The sequence below is a fragment of the Furipterus horrens genome, unplaced genomic scaffold, assembly GCF_987537825.1.
Source record: "Furipterus horrens unplaced genomic scaffold, mFurHor1.1.pri manual_scaffold_4, whole genome shotgun sequence".
In the NCBI taxonomy this organism is placed as follows: domain Eukaryota; kingdom Metazoa; phylum Chordata; class Mammalia; order Chiroptera; family Furipteridae; genus Furipterus; species Furipterus horrens.
This window is the reverse complement of record NW_028327174.1, coordinates 101,810,064-101,829,699: the sequence shown is the minus strand read 5'-3', so window position 1 is coordinate 101,829,699 and position 19,636 is coordinate 101,810,064. Positions and strand designations below refer to the sequence as shown.

At 35.6% G+C, this 19,636-nt stretch overlaps 1 protein-coding gene and 1 pseudogene across 1 annotated transcript in view; one reads left to right on the top strand and one right to left on the bottom strand.

Annotated features, from left to right (window-relative positions):
* The window catches only part of FERRY3 (FERRY endosomal RAB5 effector complex subunit 3), a 62,184-nt gene extending 48,664 nt beyond the window's left edge, over positions 1 to 13,520 (top strand). The window contains exons 12-14 of the mRNA XM_090275729.1: positions 11,816 to 11,873; positions 12,467 to 12,534; positions 13,133 to 13,520. Of these exons, the coding sequence (XP_090131855.1) occupies positions 11,816 to 11,873; positions 12,467 to 12,534; positions 13,133 to 13,225 (219 nt within the window). The 3' untranslated portion in view covers positions 13,226 to 13,520. The remainder of the gene's footprint in view (positions 1 to 11,815; positions 11,874 to 12,466; positions 12,535 to 13,132) is intronic.
* Positions 8,626 to 9,466, bottom strand: LOC150012559 (AP-4 complex subunit sigma-1 pseudogene; annotated as a pseudogene).
* Positions 13,521 to 19,636: the final 6,116 nt, after the last annotated feature.

Sequence of the window (19,636 nt, the reverse complement as noted above, 5' to 3'; positions counted from 1 at the left end):
CTAGGATTTTCAGTCTAACATTTAGGTCTTCAGTCCATTTGGAGTTTATTCTTATGTATGGTGTAAGAAGGTGTCTAGTTTTGTTTTATTTATTTATTTTTGCACTTATCTGTCCTATGTTCCCAATATGAATGGATTCTCTTTACCCCATTGCATGTTTTTGCCTCCTTTGTCAAATATTAATTGACTGTAAAGATGTGGGTTTATTTCTGGGCTCTCTATTTAGTTCTGTTGATCTATATGTCTGTTTTTATACCAGTACCATGCTGTTTTGATTACTATGGCCTTGTAGTATAGTTTGATATCAGGTAATGTGATTCTTCCAACTTTGTTCTTCTTTCTCAAGATAACTGTTGCTCTTGGAGGTCATTTATGGTTCCATATTTTTGTAGTATTCTAATTCTATGAGATATGCCATTGGTATCTTGATAGGAATTACATTGAATCTGTAGATTGCTTTGGGTAGAATGGCCATTTTAATGATGTTAATTTTTCCTATCCATGAACACAGTATATGCTTCAACTTATTGGTATCTTCTTCAGTGTCTTATAATTTTTTGAGTACAGGTTGTTTCACATCCGTGGTTAAATTTATTCTGAGGTATTATTCTTTTTGAAGCAATTGTGAATGAGATTGCTTTCTTAGTTTCCCTTTCTGATAGTTCATTATTGGTGTATAAACACGCAACTGATTTCTGGATATTTATTTTGTATTGTGCTACGTTACTAAATTCATTTATCAGTTCTAGTTTTTTGGTGGAATCTTTAGAATTCTTTTTATGGGAGGTGAGGGGCAGAAACCAAAAACAAATGGAATTATCTTCTGGAGAGTTGGCCCCTTGTAGTACAGGCTTCCCCAGCTGTGTGAGTGTTCTAGGAACCCATCTGTATCAGTTCACCAGCTAGAGATGTTGTGAGAGGCTGTGTTTGGCTTCGGTTAATTTTTTTGTAAAGATTCTTTCAACGCATTTGCCCTTTTCATGATGACTGATTTATGAGCACACCTGCCCACACTGCACTGAGTGTTCAGCAGTGTTGACCAAAAATGGCATGACCCCTTTGCTCCATCCTTCCGTTTCACCTGATATCAATCATAGTGACTTTTTATTGTTTGTTTCCCTGGATAAAAATAGTCCTCAATGCAAAACATTTTGCTGATGTGGAAGAGGGCATCAAAGTCTATGAGTTCAAAAACTGTTTTGAACTGTGGGAAAAAAGTCTCAGTAGTGTGTTGCATCAAATGGAGAGTGCTTTGAAAATGACTAAAGTTTAAACATGTAAAAGTAAATACACAATTTTTTATAAATACAATTTCTTTTTGGGTCTCCCCTCATATACAGTGTCATGTCATCTGCAAATAATGACAGTTTTACTTCCTTTCCAGTGTGGATGCCATTTATTTCTTCTTGTCTGATTGCTGTGGCCAGGACTTACAGTACTATGTTGAATAAGAGTGGTGAAAGTGGACATCCCTGTCTCGTTCCCAGTTTTAAGAGGAATGCTTATAGTTTTTGCCCATTGATGTTGACTGTGGCTTTGTAATATATGGCCTTTATTATGTTGAGATATGTTCTCTCTATTCCCACTTTGCCGAGAGTTTTTATCATGAATGGGTACTGGATTTTACCAATTGCTTTTTCTGCATCTGTTGGTATGATCAATGGGTTTTCATCCTTCATTTTGTTTATGTGGTGTATCACGTTGATTGAGTTGTGGATATTGTACCAACCTTGCATCACTGGAATAAATCCCACTTAATCATGATGTATGATTTTTTTTAATGTATTGCTGGATCCAGTTTGCTAATACTTTGTTGAGGATTTTAGCATCTGTATTCATCGGGGATATTGACCTATAATTTTATTTTTTTGTAGTGTCTTTATCTTGTTTTGGGATTCAGATAATGTTGGCTTTGGAGTGTTCCCACCCCTTGAATTTTTTAAAAATAATTTGAGAAGAGTAGGTGTTCTTTGAACATTTGGTAAAATTTACCTGTGAAGCTGTCTGGTCCAAGACTCTTTGTTTGTTGGGAGTTTTTTGATTACTGCTTCAATTTCATTAGTGGTAGACTTAGTTTTTATTTTTTTAAGGAAATTGGATAGCTGGTAAGTGCATATTGTAAATGTCAGGAAGAAAATTTGATTGTTGAATATTAAAATTTATTTACAAAAATAAAAGATGTGTGTTCATGCTATATGGTGAAGTGCAGTGTAAAAAAATTTTAGATTGTTTTTTATAGTGACTGAGTCTCCACTTAGCCTGATTATGAGGCCTCATTTTAAATGCAATCTCTATGGAAACACACTTACACAAATCAATGCCATATAATACAAGGTGATTTTAAATGGTTTTCCACTTATAGTCCATTTGTACTTTCACCAGACACATCATTTTGATTATGAGAATTTTGGCTACATCCTGAAAGCTGCCCCATACTTCCTAATCTCTCATTCCGTTCACTTCTATAGGCTCAGTCATACCTAATATGGTATCAGGGAAGATTGACATAAACATGTTCTTTTCCTCCCCACTGTAGCTTTATAAAGTCTTAGTTCCATCATGAATTTTTAGCCATTGTTAAGTTATCATCACTTACTAGTCCATCTATAAAAGTGTCTTTGGGGAGTACAAAGACAGTTTGTGATGAATTCCAGTCACAAGTAAATCCAAACATTCCTGCAGCTGGACTCCTGGTTAACCAGTTTATAAAAATGGTCATATGTAGGTGGGAAACAACCTCAAAAACAGTGTTTCCAAAAGTCACTAGGTTCGGATTTACTTCCAGACATCTGATACCACCAGCATTCCTTCTCCCACAAGGTTACAAAAGTTACATGTTTTAAATTGGAACAGCCAGCTGCAGAACATTAAGTTTGTTTCAAAGTGTCCATTTTAATTCACAGAAGTATATTGAGCCATGATCTTACCATTTGTTGTATTTAAACATCTGTTCAGGTCAAGAAGTTTATTCTATAAACTCAGACAACACTATACAGGATATAGCGGTAATATTTGTCTTAGGTTTCCTCAAGGATCCCAAAGCATTTTCAGGTGTTGTTTTCTTCCTCTAACAAACACATTGCTAAACACTAGTTAATCACATTTTATTGTGTGTGTGGTGATAGTGTCTAGAACAGTCAATATCCATCGATGAAAAGAGAGTGTCTAGAACAGTCAATATCCAACGATGAAAAGAGCTGTAGAAATTAATTGCAGGATTTTTTTAACAAAGGAAAGGAAACCATAATCTTATCAACAAGAAGAAAGATATACTGATATTACTAGTTTTATCTGTACAGATCTTTATGGTTTGAAGATACTATTATACTGGAGTCCATCTAACCTGATAAATGTGGAATGAATCTGCACATCAACAGTCTTGCTTTCCTGACTCACTTTTATTTTTACTATTGTTGAATAATTTGAGAGTTAGGGAATTTTAGTTGTTAAAATTGTGGTTGGTGATATTGTTTGTTTTTAACTTTTTATTACAGTATAATACACATATACACAATACATATATCATAAATATATATCTCAAATTTTCACAAACTAAACACCAATGCAACCAAAACCCAGATCATTTAACAGAATATTACCAGCAACCCAGAACCCACCCCTGTGCTCCCTAACAGTCACATAAACCACAGTCCCTCCAAAAGGGTTACCACATTTTTCACTTTGAAAAACATAGATTAGTTACATGTGTTTATGTATTTTGTATAAGTGGAATGAATCATATAGTACATTCTCCTATATCTGACTTCTTTCACTTAATATTTTGTTTGTGAAATTCATTTATATTACTGCTTATGGTTGTAGACTTCATTCTCATTGTTATATATCATTCCATTGTGTGACTAAACCACAATTATTTAGCCATTTTACTATTTATGGACATTTGGGTAGTCTCCAGGTTTTGATTATTATGATGAATGTTGCCATAAACATTCTAATACATACATGTTGACGTTTCTGTTGGGTATATACTTAGGGATAGAATTGTTAGGTGTCAGGGTGTGCATATATTTCACTTTGGTAGATACAGCCATATACTTTCCCAAAGGAGTTGTGCTTACACTGTTGTTTTTTAATGTGAAAAATGCGAGAGCTGGACTAGTTCTCACCTTCTGATAATGGCTATGAAATTAATTAATACAGATACTTCAGATACCTCAGAAGCACATACTTGAGAGTAAAGAATAGTCTTACAGTTACCTTCATGGACACATAAACTCAGAAGGTAATTCTGATATCTCACTTCCAAGACATACAATAAAGACCTGAAAGTATAAACCATCTAAATCTTAATTACCTCTGCAGTTTAGTCTTAACCCTAATCAGAAGATTCAAGTAGTCAAAGTATGACTGTTAACTATAGATAGATGATACTCTCTGCAATTATAATCAGAATTGACATTTTAATTTCACAGATTTAGAATTCTTTGTATTCAGTTCCCACTTAATCATGTATAGTATAGCCATAGTGTTACCTAACAAAAACCAAGGTTCAGCTGCCTTTCACCACAAAAAGCCAAACTCACAAGGCAGGTGTTGGTGTAAAAAGGAAAGAAGTTTATTCAGGTGCCACACAACCTGGGAGAATGGTGGACTCCTGTCTCAAAGACCATTTCAATCTTTCTGCTCAAGCCTGCATTCTGATAGGGAGAGGGAGAGGAGGGCTCTTTTCCTATCCAGTTATCTTCCTAGCTTTCGGTGGGCTCGGTCTAAGAACCTCCCCCTGCCGCCATGTTGGCTAATGGGCGGAGACTCCCCTAATGCATGACTGACTGTTTTATGTTAACAGTAGGGCCCAGTTTTCTGCCTTACTTTCAAAATCTGAAGTGTTTCACATGATCTGTTGAGCTTTCACAATGGGTTTCTTTCACAGTGTGTTCTCATAGTTGTGGTAGTAAGGTTTCACTTTGCCATTCCTTAGAACTCATGATCCAAAATTTCCTATACTGTTACCTGACCCACTATGTTGTCTACCCCATCTACTAAGTAATATATACTAAGATTTGTCTCCAGAATAAAGCTCCTTATGAGACTGCAGGCCACATCCCGTGATGACAACCAATAAATTATGTCTTTTCATGGCCTTACAGACTTCTAAAGCTTACTGTTTACTTTTTCCAGGTACTCAAAGCCATTCTTTCTGGTACTGGTTTTAATCAGAGAAAAAAATGCAAAGATACTAGGGATCAAGTCTTTGTGTAGACAAATGGGAGGTGCAGAAACATTATATATGTGCAGATGTATATGCATGTAACATTTCCTTTCAGATTCATGTGCTGCTGAGCAGAATTAAATTAAATGGAATATGAGAATTAATGTCATCTAAAAATTAAATGTCTGTTACTTCAAAGATAGCCTGGGATCCTGTCATGAATTGGTATTTTGCTGTGTTCTGTATATAACACTGATGAAACTTTGCATTAATTCGCACCATTCTGAAGCGTGTAGTTCTTAATTTCCTCTCATAGATATTTGCTGTAGCCCATGCTATTAACTACATATTTACAAATAGCAAGAAAGCATGGTATTAATGAATAAAAGGCGATTATCTTTGGAGAATGGAGACATTGAAAGAACTTCATTATTTTTTCCCATCTACTTTCAGTCAGATCTTTAGAACCATCCCTCATCTATACTTGTGCTTCAGTCTTCCATGATTATCATTATTATTCTTATTTTTAAATATGGGAGTAAAATATCCTATATATTGGTGTTCAAAGCTAGCCCTACGGAAGCTCTGTGCTTACAATTCACGTTAGTTATACTCATGTGAGTAGTGATACTTAGGTTTGACGTTGGCCTGAAATAATTCAGAGGCTAATTGTAAATGTCAGTAAGTTATAAATTATAAGACAAGTTACTGTCAGATAATGCTTTGTTATATAATAAAATGAGTACCTTATTTATAATAGTATAAGTAGCAATGATTCCTTGATTCTGATTATTTTCATGGTATTTTGAAAAATGGTGTGTTTTACAGTAATATTTTAAGGTGATGCAAATATTCAGTTATAGTTTAGTATTTGTTCCTATATAAGATCTTTGAATAAAATGTTTAATATAAGTGAAAGATAAATAAGCCTGTAAGGACATGAAACAACATGATTGAAAACCAGCAGAAACAACCAAACATATAAACAGATACACAAAGATTTGAGGCACTGGTATTCTGAGACACAAACCATGACGTAGTTGACAACTGCCTTTAAGGAACTTGAAGACAAGCTTAAAATGTCTTCAACTAAAAAGATGCTATGAAAAATGACCTAGGAACTACAGAACTGAGCTTTTTGGTTGTCGAAAGACATTTTAAAAGACCTAAATAATTGGAGACATATACTGTGTTCGTGGGTTGGAAAGCTCAATACTGTTAAGATTCCAGTTCTCCTCAAAGTAATCTATATAGACTTAAATTTTCACCAAATTCTTATAAGGCAATTTGAAGGTATTAACAAGGTGATTCTAAAATTTATATGAAATGCGTAGAACCTAAAACAGCCAAAACAATTTTGAAAAAGAACAAAGTTGGGGAACAAACACCAATTGATTTCAAAACTTACTATGAAGCTACAGTAACCAGTACAGTGTGACATTGGCTAAAGAATTGGCTATGGATCAAAGGAACAGCCTAGAAAATCCACAAATAAATCCATGCATATATGATCATTTGATTTCCAGCAAATATGCCAAGACAGTTCACTAGGAGAAGGGATAGTGTTTTCAACCACTAGTGTTGGAAGAATTGGATATTGATATAAAAAATGTAAGCTTGACTTCTACCTCACGTCATACATAAACATCAACTTCAAATGGATCGTAGACCTAAACCATAAAAGCTAATACTATAAAACTTCTAGAGGAAAACATAGAAGAAAACCTTGATGACATCAGGTTAAGCAAAAATTTGTGAGGACACAAAAGACATAAGCCATAAAAGAAAAACAAGAAATTGTATTTAATTAAAAATTAAAGCCTTTGTTCATCAGAAGATACTGTTAAGAAAATGAAAATGCAGGTCTCAGACTGTCCCGTGACCTTTGGTGAATCACTGTATCTTTCTCGGTGTCTTTTTGTTTTTTTTAATTTATAAAGGTTTGTAAAATTCCATGAAAGCACAAGATATTATTAGTGTAGTTTTAAGAGCTATCAGCATTTTTTCTTAGCTGTAGGTAGATATTTCTTAGTCTCCTCGCTCTCTCTCTCTTTACATGTTTTTTTAAACTGGGGAGGAACAGGCCCGAAGACAAAACCTTTTACCACCATGCATGTGTGTACTCCCGTAAGGCACTGTTCCTCTGTGTGAACTTTGAAGCTTTAGACATCAGAAAATTCCACTAGTCATTTTTTAAGTTTCCAGAACTTTGCAAAAGAGGATCTTTTACTTTTTAGCCCTCTCAGCAACTAGACCCCTTTTACTTAGTTTCCTATCTGTCTTTTCCTACAGAGAAAGTCACTTTTTTTAACATTTCTGTAAGTAAAACAACGATTCACTCAACCTTAATTTTTGAGCATCTACATACTCAGTATTATAGAAGTTACTGTAAAGGTAATAAAGATGAATAAAAAGTGGTCCATGCCCTTAGAGAGCACACAGCTTAAGAAAAGATAAATCTCATTTCCCTACCTATCCTTCCTGTACACACACACACACACACACACACGCTAAAATGTAATTGTTGAGATTAAAGAAAAACAAGTACTTTTGGAGTTCAGAGGGTAGTGACACCATTCGTATCTGGGGGAATAGTTTATGAAGGAGAAGGAAGTTAAGTTGGACATTGGAGAATGAAGATCAGATTTCAACAGATGGAAATAGCAGGAAGGGCATTCTAGGCAGAAGAAATGGCTTAGGCAGAGTGGGAGGAAGTGATGTGGGTGACAGGTATTGCAGATCACGTTCAGGCAAAGGTGGACACACATGCTTGAGTGAAAGCATTTTTTAATGTAGAAGTCTGGAAGCTGTGGTAGTTTTAGTTTCAATGGAAATAGCCTTGAATACTAAAAGAAAGTTTTAGATATTATTCATAAGACAATAGGAAACAACTATAAGTTATTAAATGAATATAATAGTTACAAATGTACTTAAGTTAAATTAGTCAACCAGTGGTTTCAGGGTGGGGAATATTGGAGTCCAGGAAACTAGATAGGAAGCCATAGCAATAAGTAGCCATGAGATCCCAAGATCTTCAGAATTTGGTGAAGAACTAAAACAGACACATCGGCCCCCAAGAGGGGTCGGCAAGTTTCATGGAGAAGGGAATGGTCACTAGTATGAATTATGTCAGAAAGATCAATTAGAATAAAATTGAGAAACAGTTTGGTAATTAATAATCATTGAATTATAACCCAACATCTAAAGAAAAGATCCCTGAGCCAATACTGATTACACAGATGATTAAATGAATGAACGAGAATAAACAAATCTCCCATATAGAAGAATTTCAAATTTATGTACTTTTTTTTTTTTTAAGTCAGTTTTAAATTTTTATTGGCTGATAAAGAGCTGCCACACTTTCTTCCATCTTATGCTATTTCTGAATTTAATTTGCAAAGAGAAGCAGAGACCAAAAATAAAATTTGTACAAGTGGGGGGGTGGCGGTGCTTATGGTTAGGGGGGAAAAAATCTCAGAAAAATTTTCTTTGTGCATCATATTTTAAAATATAGTTTTGTTTTCCATTTAGGAACTGTGGAAAAACACCTTTTTAAAATGTCTGTAGAAGGATGTCTCATTTTGCAATGTGTGCTCTTCCAGATTCTTTGGGTTGCAGATGTTGAGAGGCATTCTGTGTTCCCATTTCCTGTGTCTGAGGCCAGTGCCTACCATTATTCAGCTTTCTGACATCTTATCAAGAATTAGCAGAGGGGCAAGAATTGCCCGATTTGTTTCTACAATGCAGCCGTTTAACACCATCTCATCCAAAATGATGTATACTTTATCCAAATTAAACATTATATCTAATTCACTCACTCGGCTGAAGTCCTCATCTAAAACTTCCACAAAGTTATGAATAAATTCATAAATCGCCATCTCATTCTCAGTGTCATTAACTCCAACCACAATGAAGAGAGCAACATCCTGCCGATATATCAGCTTAAAATCCTTATATTCGATGAAAGAACATTGTTCATTGGATCGAGAGAGACAGCTCTTTATGACTTCGGTTTCCAGAAGTGTACGCTTACTCATCTCCACATGTTCATAGTACTTAGAAAGTCGGGTCTGCCCTTGTTTATTCACCATGAGGAAAAATTTTATCATTTTTTTCCTGGCCAGTATTTTTCCAAATGTCTAAAGGGGTGGCTGTCACTAGAACCTGCGCGGCTCGGGGGGCGTTGGTCCTAGCCAAGATTCCTCCTAGAGTCCTCCTCCCACTTCACCGCAGAAGCTGCTTCCCAAACCCTCACTGGCTGCGCGGTGCGGGCTTCCTTGGGGCAGCCATTTTGGCTTTTAGTATGGCGTCTAGATACTCTTTTCTTAAGGAGGGGAGGAAAATAATCTTCATCTCTTAACTGTGTGGTGCTCACAGTGGATGGCTTCTTCCCAAAGAGTACAGTGTGAAAATTTCAGGGGGCGGAGGAAATAAATTTACACTGGAGAAACGTGAAAAACACTACCCTGAACCAGGTGATCCAGGTCAAAATCAACTGTCATAAATCATGTTGATAGTATGTACCCTTGGTATGATGTATTGAAAATGACACTTGACCCTTGTAGTGTTACTACCAAAATCCATACGTCAAGTCTAATAATCAGAAAACAGCAGACAATTTTCAAAAGAAGACATCCTACAAAATACCTGGCCAGCATTCCTCAAAACTGTCAAAGTCATCAAAAACAAGGGAAGTCTGAGAAACACAGGCAAGATACATAATGACCCAATAAAAGCCATCATGTAAAAACTAAGGAAATCTGCATAAACTACAGATTTCAGTTAATAATAATGTATCGATAGTGCTTCTTTTTGGTTACAGAATGATTTCTTGTACTGCATTTACAAAGAAAACAGACAGTACACTCAGTACAAAGGATAAAAATGTATTCGGGGTTTTATTTTTCATTGATAGCAAATAGAAACCCTTTAGTGAGATCATGACAATTTGACAGTATTATTATATTCAGTAAAGGTACACAGAGTACTTGGAAGATCAAATTCTACAACTGCTTCTTTCTATGGCTTCTTAATTCATCTGGCTCCTTAAATAATAGAGAGACAGCCTTTATTTGTTGGTAAACATTTTCTAAATGAAGTTATAGATTCTTTCATTAAAATTTCTTTTTATGTCAGTTTTTAAAATGGGGCGCTCTGTGTGTGTGTGTGTGTGTTGGTTATTTCACCTTAATATCATGACCAGAAGAATTTTTGTAATTCCACAACTATTATTTTACAGTGTAGAAAAGAATTTATTGAAAACCCATAGTGAATTAGAATTGCTAAAGGATTTTCCCTGCTGTTGTTTGATACAATCTGTTCTCTTTATTCTCGATAGGTAGTTAGATGGCCTCACTTTCAGTAATATACTATTGCATATAATAGGGGAAACTGAGTGTGGGAGTATATAACTTTTTTGTAAACCTAAAACTTTCAAAAAATAAAGTATCTTATTAAAAACTATCAAGGTAATGCCATTTTGGACCTATTAGTAATAATGTTGAATAATATTTTAAGTAATATTTAAATGTCCAGATGCTGGTGAACATGTGAGATTTGATGGTGCATACATTGCTAATGGCTAATGTAAATTTATATAACCTTTTAGGGAAGGACTTAAATTTTATTTTACTAATCTATAGAAGTAAGTATCCCAAGAAATTATTCAAAAACAAGATATAGATAGATAAATAGACATAGATAGATATACATACACACATGCATATACATCAATATGTTCACTGCAGTGTTATTAACAAAAACGGAAATTTAGCTATAAGGAGCTGTTTAAATAAATTATGATATATTAATTCAATAAAACAAGTTTTTTAATTGTGTTCTAAAGATTCCCCAGAATCCTAGCCCCTTCTGGGTGCCAACAAGATTATTATCAGTTTTAGTTTCTAATGCTATATTTATTAACATCAGGAGAAATAACCCACATAAACAAAAGCTCATTGTAGTCCTCAGTGATTTTTAAGAGTGTAAAACAATTCTAAGGCCCAAAAAGATTGAGAATCACCATAATGAAATAATAAACATTTAACTGTTGTAATTATGAAGACATGGAACATTGGGAAATAATTCTGATGATAGTGAAAAGAAATAGAATTTAAAGTGGCATAATCACTGATTATAACTATGGGAAATTATAAATGTATTGGTTAGAGTCTGATACTGGTATTTGTGTGCTTGCTTGGCCAAAGATTAGATAGGAACATAGAAAAATGATGCATATGGTTTGTTAGGTGGCTGGGAATGAGATGTTTGTTTATTTCCATTACTTTTGTAATAACATAATGAAAGATTTTAATACATTGCTTATTCAAATATACAATTTAATACACTTAAGCTAATATATTGAGAATAGGTGGAATTTGTACATCATTTATATTTAGAATTATATAGAAAGTTTTAAGGGTATAATTTAAAAATTATATTTACTAGGCTAATTAGCATTTTACAAGTATAAAATAACAGATTGAAGAAGTCATATGCATAAAAAATCAAAAGAAATCCAGCCAAAATTAACTGAGTTACCTGAATCTGTTCACAAACTGGATGATCAACATTATTGATTAAGATTTGACTATATTTTTACAGAGTTCTGTTAGAAACAAGATTTTTTTTTGTTTCTGTTCTTAGGAAATGACTATACCATGGTGCTTAAAGAGAGCAGAACTTGTGTTTAAGTGTGTCAAAGGTGAGCATAACTTTACATTTTAACAGCAGCCTAAATTCCTTCCTCCCTGCCACTGAGAGCAGAGCAGCCTGGGAGAATGAATGTGAGCATTTCCTGTCCTCCAGTGCCTCAGTTATGTGGTTTGACAAGCAAATATTTCATAATGGGCTTTTTTTTTTTACTTATCTTTTTCTAGTCACAAAATAAATATTCAACCCTCTTGAAATATAGGATATTTGGATGTTAATTATATTTTGCTCTGATTGTAGCTTGTTCTTTATTGCCTTTTATTTTCTTTAAAAAAAAAAACTGGAGGCACATGTTTAACTAGACTTCAGTAACCTGTTTTGGCTTGATTGTATGGAGACTGAATAGGACTTGAGAAATCATAAGGAAGAGTGTGTTGACCAAGTGATGTTAAACATCTCTGGCATGAAAATCCAGGATTGCGCAAGTTTATCTGTCTGTTAGTCTTAGCCTCTCTCACAGTAAGTGGCTACCTAAAAAGTCAAGACATGAAGCCCCACAATGAAAATTCAGTTAATTTCAGTAAAGGACTGGTAGGTTTGAAGACCAGGACTCATAATTCAGCAAAGTCTGTTGTTCTGTTTTAGGTTTCATGATGGAAATGGCTTCATGGGATGGAGGAATTTCTAGGACAGTGCAATTTCTGGTACCACAGGTGTGTTATCTTAATCACCCCAACTTAATCTCTGTTACAGTACTTTTCACAGTATATATAGTGAGGACACTGCCCTAAACTCAATACAACATAACAAATGCTAACAGCTTCCTCTCTCTTAAGGAGAAAGTGTTTGGATACCATAAGAGCACTTACTGTATTATCAATGACATTAGCATCTACCACTCAAGGGATCTCTTTATTTACTCCAAAACCAGACTTGACTCATCTTTCCATTTTTTCACATTTATGCTATATAGGTGTTGAAGAGTTCATAAATAAGGGCGTTAACAGAGAATGGTTCTATATTCTGTGTAGACCTTAGCAAATTAGTAGTATTTTATTATTGATTACACTAGTGTTACCTATGGGTGTTTCTGGTCATCAGTCCTGTTATTTGATGAAAACAGCGCTAGTTCTTTGAGGATGCCAGGAAAACACCCCTTGCTCATAGCTGTGCAATAAAATCAGTCATGAAAGATAATTTTTACATATTGCACTCCATGTCTAGAACTAGTTCCATAATTTAAAGTACTTTAAAATTTTTTTTAATCAGTGATCATTTAACAAATATAAACTTTTTTTAAACCTCTTACAGAGTATTTCTGAAGAAATGTTTTATCAACTTAGTAACATGCTTCCTCAGATCTTCCGAGTATCATCAACACTTACTCTGACATCCAAGCACTAACCCTCTATAGATCAACATGCTGGCAGAAGAGGATTGTCACACTCTCCAGGACCTTGAGCTAGGCTGGGTCTCTGTCAAGCAAAAGGTGCCCAGAAAGAGAACTTGCGACCTGAGCTACAAATCAAATCATGACAGATGTCTACTAAACATTCCAAAAATTCATCTACTATACAGGCTATTGATTAGCCCCTTACATATGTGTTTATTGTTAAAGTCTCTTTATGAAAAAATGTCTTTTTTTTTTTATTGTCCTATCCTATCTGCAAATATTAGTAGGTTAAAACTTCCTATATATATATCATATCACTCATGGTCACTCGATATAGGAGAGTGTTCACTGCGTTTTCATGAAGACATTTGTCTTTTCCCAAAGGTTTGCACCATATCAGGTATAAGACTTAATTAAGCATACAAATAAAATCTTTCCTCTATCTTGTTTGCCAAGTAAAAATTAAAAAGCACTGAAATAGCCCTGGCTGCTGTGGCTCAGTGGATTGAGCATCAGCCTGCGAACCAAGTGTCACTGGTTCGATTCCAAGTCAGAGTACATATCTAGGTTGCACGTCAGGTCCCCAGTTTGGGGGCACGTGAGAGGCAACCACACATTAATGTTTGTCTCCCTCTCTTTCTCCTTTCCTCTCTCTCTAAAAACAAATAAATAAAAAACAAGATAAAATAAAAATATTTTTTTAAAAGGCACTGAAATACACATTGTGAGTATGGATGTCTTATGAAAATCTTTTTGTAGAAACACAAGTATATGAGATAGATATACTTCTTAAAATTCTCCCATTTCAAATACTTGCTTTTAATGTACTCTTTGTAAGGTTTTATAAGTTCATAGTCAGAAAAGGACATTGGATTCTTTACCTCTGTCTCACCTTCCCTGTGTGGCTTGCCCTTATCTGTTAATAACATTTCATAGTCTGGGAAAATAATGTGCTTATTTGCAAGCCCAATGGAAAGTTAGTCTAAACGAGCACCTGGCAATATCTTAGTGCCCATCAACATTTTGCCAGTCAGACAATTAGGATCATTTTTATTTCTTCATCCTGCTTTCTACGTTTTCAGCTTCCTTAACTGTTCTTCTACTTGTATTTTTTTGCTGACAACTATAATAATATATCCCTATTTCTGTCTCTGCTCTGACTCCTCTTCTTTTCCATTATCTTCCCTGGTAGAAATACTTTTTCAAATGCAGCATATCACTTATGTATCCTATCTGTAACATTTGCAATGAGGAGTGACTACCTTGGCCAAAGGCATTTACAAAAGCAATAGTTTCACAAATTCTAATTGTCTGGGTGTTTTAACTGTCCAATGGAATGGTATGGAGGACTTTGACATGATAAAATGGTGTACCTTGATTCCAAGAAACAAAAAGCACTATTAGTATGCCTAAATGTAGTAACTTTGAGAAAATCTTCACATGCAAAAAGCTTCCCCATAACATAGAATGTGTCTTGATTTTTCACTCAAGGAAATGACTGTCCAAGTAACAACACTATGGAGTACACCCACTCCAGACTGTATCCATTACACACTAACACTTTCCAAATTCTTTTCTAGGCACTACTCTTACCATTAAGATTGATTCCAATGCAAAGGAAAGTAGACAGAGGTAGAAATTAGGGGTGCGCTGGAGCAGCATCAGAGACTGAGTTTATAATGTGACAGCTCAAGTTGGAGGTGGGTATAGAGGCATCAATCAATAAAAGGCATTGAAAAAGGTACTAAGAACCTTTGCACATAATTTCTGTGACTGAGTGTACAGTGAGCAGCTGTACACAGTATAGGAGTTACGATTCATTCACAGAAGCTTGACGAGTGCAGCTACCCAAGCCTTCCTTTGTATTGTCAAGGCTATTTTATTAAATTATTTATAAAGTGGTGGCTTTTACTCCAGGGTAATTTAAAGTTTCTATTTGGCCTTTGAAATGAAGATGTAATTTACATATCCATTATTCACATGGTACTATATTATGAGGTATACAGAAATTATAAGGTTAGAATAATACTTATGATGTTATCCACTGATATGAAGGCACACCAGACATTAAGCTAATAAAAAAATATATAATTTAACGTACTAGTTATATACATTCATTTTTTTGAATATTTATTGTTCTATTACAGTTGTCCCAATTTTTCCACCTTTGCTCTCCTCCACCAGCCCACCCCCCACTCCCACAGTCAGTCCCCACCCTGTTGTCTATGTCCATGGGTCATTCATGCATGTTCCTTGACTAGTCCCATCTCCTTCTTTCCACCATTATCCCCCTCCCGTCTAGTTCCTGTCAGTCTGTTCCTTGTTTCCATTCCTCTGATACTATTCTGCTTGTTTGTTTGTTTTGTTCATGAGGGTCCTCTTATATGTGAGATAATATATTTGTCTTTTGCTGCCTGGTTTATTTATTTATTTTTTTTTTAATTTTATTTTTTGGTTTTTCAATTACAGTTGTCCCATTTTTCCCCCATTGCTCCTCCCAGCCCATCCCCTCTCCCACAATCATATCCCTCCCCGTTGTCCATGTCCATGAGTCACTCATACACATTCCCTGACTGGACCCTTCCCTTACTTATCCCCCTTCTCTCCCTCCCCCCTCCCCCCTACTGACTAGTGTTCTAGTCTTTGCCTATTTAGTTCGTTTGTTTGTGTTGCTCTTTAGTTTCCTGTATTAGGTGATATCATGTGGTATTTTGCTTTCTTTGCCTGGCTTATTTCACTAAGCATAATTCTCTCTAGTTCCATCCATGTTGTCGCAAATGGCAGGACTTCCTTCTTTCTCTCTGCTACATAGTATTCCATTGTGTAGATGTACCACTGTTTTTTGATCCACTCATCTACAGATGGGCACTTAGGCTGTTTCCAGCACTTAGCTATTATAAACAAGGCTGCTATGAAGATAGGGGTGTATAGGTTCTTTTGAATTAGGGTTTTAGGATTTTTTGGGTATAATCCTAGCAGTGGAATTGCTGGTTCAAAAGGCAGTTCCATTTTTAGTTTTGTGAGGTAATTCCACACTGTTTTCCACAGTGGCTGCACCAGTCTGCATTCTCACCAACAGTGCACCAGGGTTCCCGTTTCTCCGCATCCTCGCCAGCACTTGTTTGTTGATTTGTTGATGATGGCCATTCTGACTGGTGTGAGGTGGTATCTCATTGTGGTTTTTCCTTGCATCTCTCTGATGGCCAATGATGTTGAGCATTTTTTCATGTGCTTATGGACCTTCTGTATGTCCTCTTTGGAGAAGTGTTTGTTCAGGTCCTTTGCCCAGTTTTTAATTGGGTTGTTTGTTTTCTTGATGTTGAGTCGTATAAGCTCTTTATATATTTTGGAGATCAGTCCCCTGTCTGTGATATCATTGGCAAATGTTTTCCCACATGGTTGGTTTCCTTTTCATCTTGCTGATGTTTTCTTTTGATGAGCAGAAACTTTTTAGTTTGATGTAGTCCCATTTGTTTATTTTTTCCTTTATTTCTCTTGCCTTAGGAGATATATCCGTGAAGATATTGTTACGTGGGATATCTGAAATTTTCCTGCCTATGTTTTCCTCTAGGACTTTTATGGTATCACGGCTTACATTTAAGTCTTTAATCCATCTTGAGTTTATTCTCGTGTGTGGTGTAAGTTGGTGGTCTAGTTTCATTTTTTTGCACGTCCCTGTCCAGTTCTCCCAGCACCATTTGTTAAAGAGGCTCTTCTCACTCCATTTTATGTTCCTTCCTCCTTTATCAAAGATTAGTTGACCACAGAGGCCTGGGTTTATTTCTGGGCTTTCAATTCTGTTCCACTGATCTATATGTCTGTTCTTATGCCAGTAACAAAGTGTTTTGATCACAGTGGCTTTGTAGTATTGTTTGATGTCTGGTATCGTGATTCCTCCTGCTGTGTTCTTTGCCTGGTTTATTTCACTTAGCATAATATTCTCCAGTTCCACCCATGCAATCATGAAAGGTAGGAGTTCTTTCTTTCTGCTGCATAGTATTCTATTGTGTAAATGTACCACAGTTTTTTGATCCACTCATTTACTGATGGGCACTTAGGCTGTTTCAGCACTTGGCTTTTGTAAATAGCGCTGCTATGTACATAGGGGTGCATAGGTTCTTTTGAACTGGTGTTTCAGGATTTTTAGAGGATAATCCCCTCAGTGGAATCACTGGATCAAAGGCAGTTCCATTTTTAGTATTTTAAGGAAATTCCATACTCTTTTCCACAGTAGCTGCACCAGTCTGCATTCCCACCAATGGTGCACTTGTGTTCCCTCTTCACATCCTCACCAGCACTTGTTGTTTGTTGATTTATTGATTATAGCCATTCTCACTGCCATGAGGTGGTCTCTTATTGTGATTTTAAATTGTATCTCTGATGGCTGGTGATGATGAGCATCCTTTCCTATGTCCATGGGCCATCAGTATGTCCTCCTTGGAAGAAGTGTCTCTTCAATTCCTTTGCCCATTATTTAATTGCATTGTTTGTCTTGCATGTTGAGTCGTTTGAGTACTTTATATATTTTGGAGATCAGACCCTTGTTTGAGGTATCATTTGCAAATATATTTTCACATACAGTCGGTTTCCTTTTCATTTTGATGATGGTTTCTTTAACCATGTAGAAGCTCTTTATTTAACATAGTCCCATTTGTTTATTTTTTACTTTATTTTGCTTGCCCTAGGAGATATATCGGCAAAAATACTGCTGTATGAGATATCTGAAATTTTACTGCCTGTGTATTCTTCTAGGACTTCCTTGGTGTCATGACTTATATTTAAGTCTTTTATCCATCTTGAGTTTATTCTGGTATATGGTGGAAGTTGATGGTCTAGTTTCATTTTGTTGCATGTACCTGTCCAGATCTCCCAGCACCATTTATACAAGAGGCTATTTTCACTCCATTTTATGCTTCTGCCCCCTTTGTCAAATATTAATTGACCATAGAGACATGTGTTTATTTCTGGGTTCTCTGTTATGTTCCATTGACCCATGTGTCTGTTCTTATGCCAGTACCAGACTGTTTTGATTACAGTGACCTTGTAGTATAGTTTGATATCAGGTATTATGATCCCTCCTACTTCAGTCTTTTTTCTCAAGATTGCTGAGGCTATTAATGGTCGTTTTGGTTCCGTATAAATTTTTGAAATATGTGGTCTAAATCTGTGTAATATGCATTGGTATTTTTTAAAAGATTTTATATTTTTTTAGAGGGAAGGGAGGGAGAAAGATAGGGAGAGAAACATCAATGTGTGGTTGCCTCTTAAGCACTACCAACTCAGGGCCGGGCCCACAACCCAGCCATGTGCCCTGACTGGAATCAAACCCAGTACCCTTTGGTTTGCAGGCTGTCGCTCAGTCTACTAAACCACACCACCCAGGGCACCATTGGTATTTTAATAGGGATTGCATTAAACTTAAAGATTGCTTTGGGTAGTATGGACACTTTAATGATGTTAATTCTTCCAGTCCATGAACACAGTATATGCTTCCATTTATTTGTATCTTCCTCAATTTCTCTCTTCAGTGCTCTATAGTTTTCCCAGTACAGGTCGTTTACCTGCTTGGTTAAGTTTAGTATTCCTAGGTACTTTGCTTTTCTTGGCTATAGTAAATGGGGTTTTTTCCCCTAGTATCTGTTTCTGGTATTTCATTGTTGGTGTACAAAAATGCCTTCCATTTCTGAATATTGACTTTGTATGCTGCTATTTTGCCAAAATCACTAAGTCGAGTAGTTTTTTGGTGGAGACTGTAGGGTTTACTATGTACACTATCGTGTCCTCTGTGAATAATGATAGTTTTACTTTGTCCTTTCCAATTTGGATGCCTTTTATTTCTTTTTCTTGTCTTATTGCTGTAGCTAGAACTTCCAATACTATCTTGAATAAAAGTGGTGAAAGTGGACACCCTTGCCTTGTTCCTGATCTTAAAAGGAAAGCTTTTAGTTTTTGCTTGTTGAGTATAATGTTTGCTGTAGGTTTTCTCATATATGGCCTTTATTATGTTGAGGTATTCCCCCTCTATTCCCACTTTGCTGAGTGTTTTTATCATAAATGGTTGCTGGACTTTATCAAATGCTTTTCCAAGATCTATTGATATAGATCATCTGATTTTTGTCTTTCATTTTCTTTATGTGGTTTATATTTATTGATTTGCAAATATTGTACCATCCTTGCATCTCTGGGATGAATACCACTTGATCATGGTGTATAGTTTTTTTTAATGTATTATTGAATCCAGATTGCCAATATTTTGTTGAGGATTTTAGTATCTACGTTCATTAGAGATATTGGCCTGTAATTTTTTTCTTTGTTGTGTCTACCTGGTTTTGAAGTTAGGACAATACTGGCCTTGTAAAAAGAGTTTGGGAGGCTTTCCTCTTATTGAATTTTTTGGAATAGCTTGAGAAGGAGATGAGTTA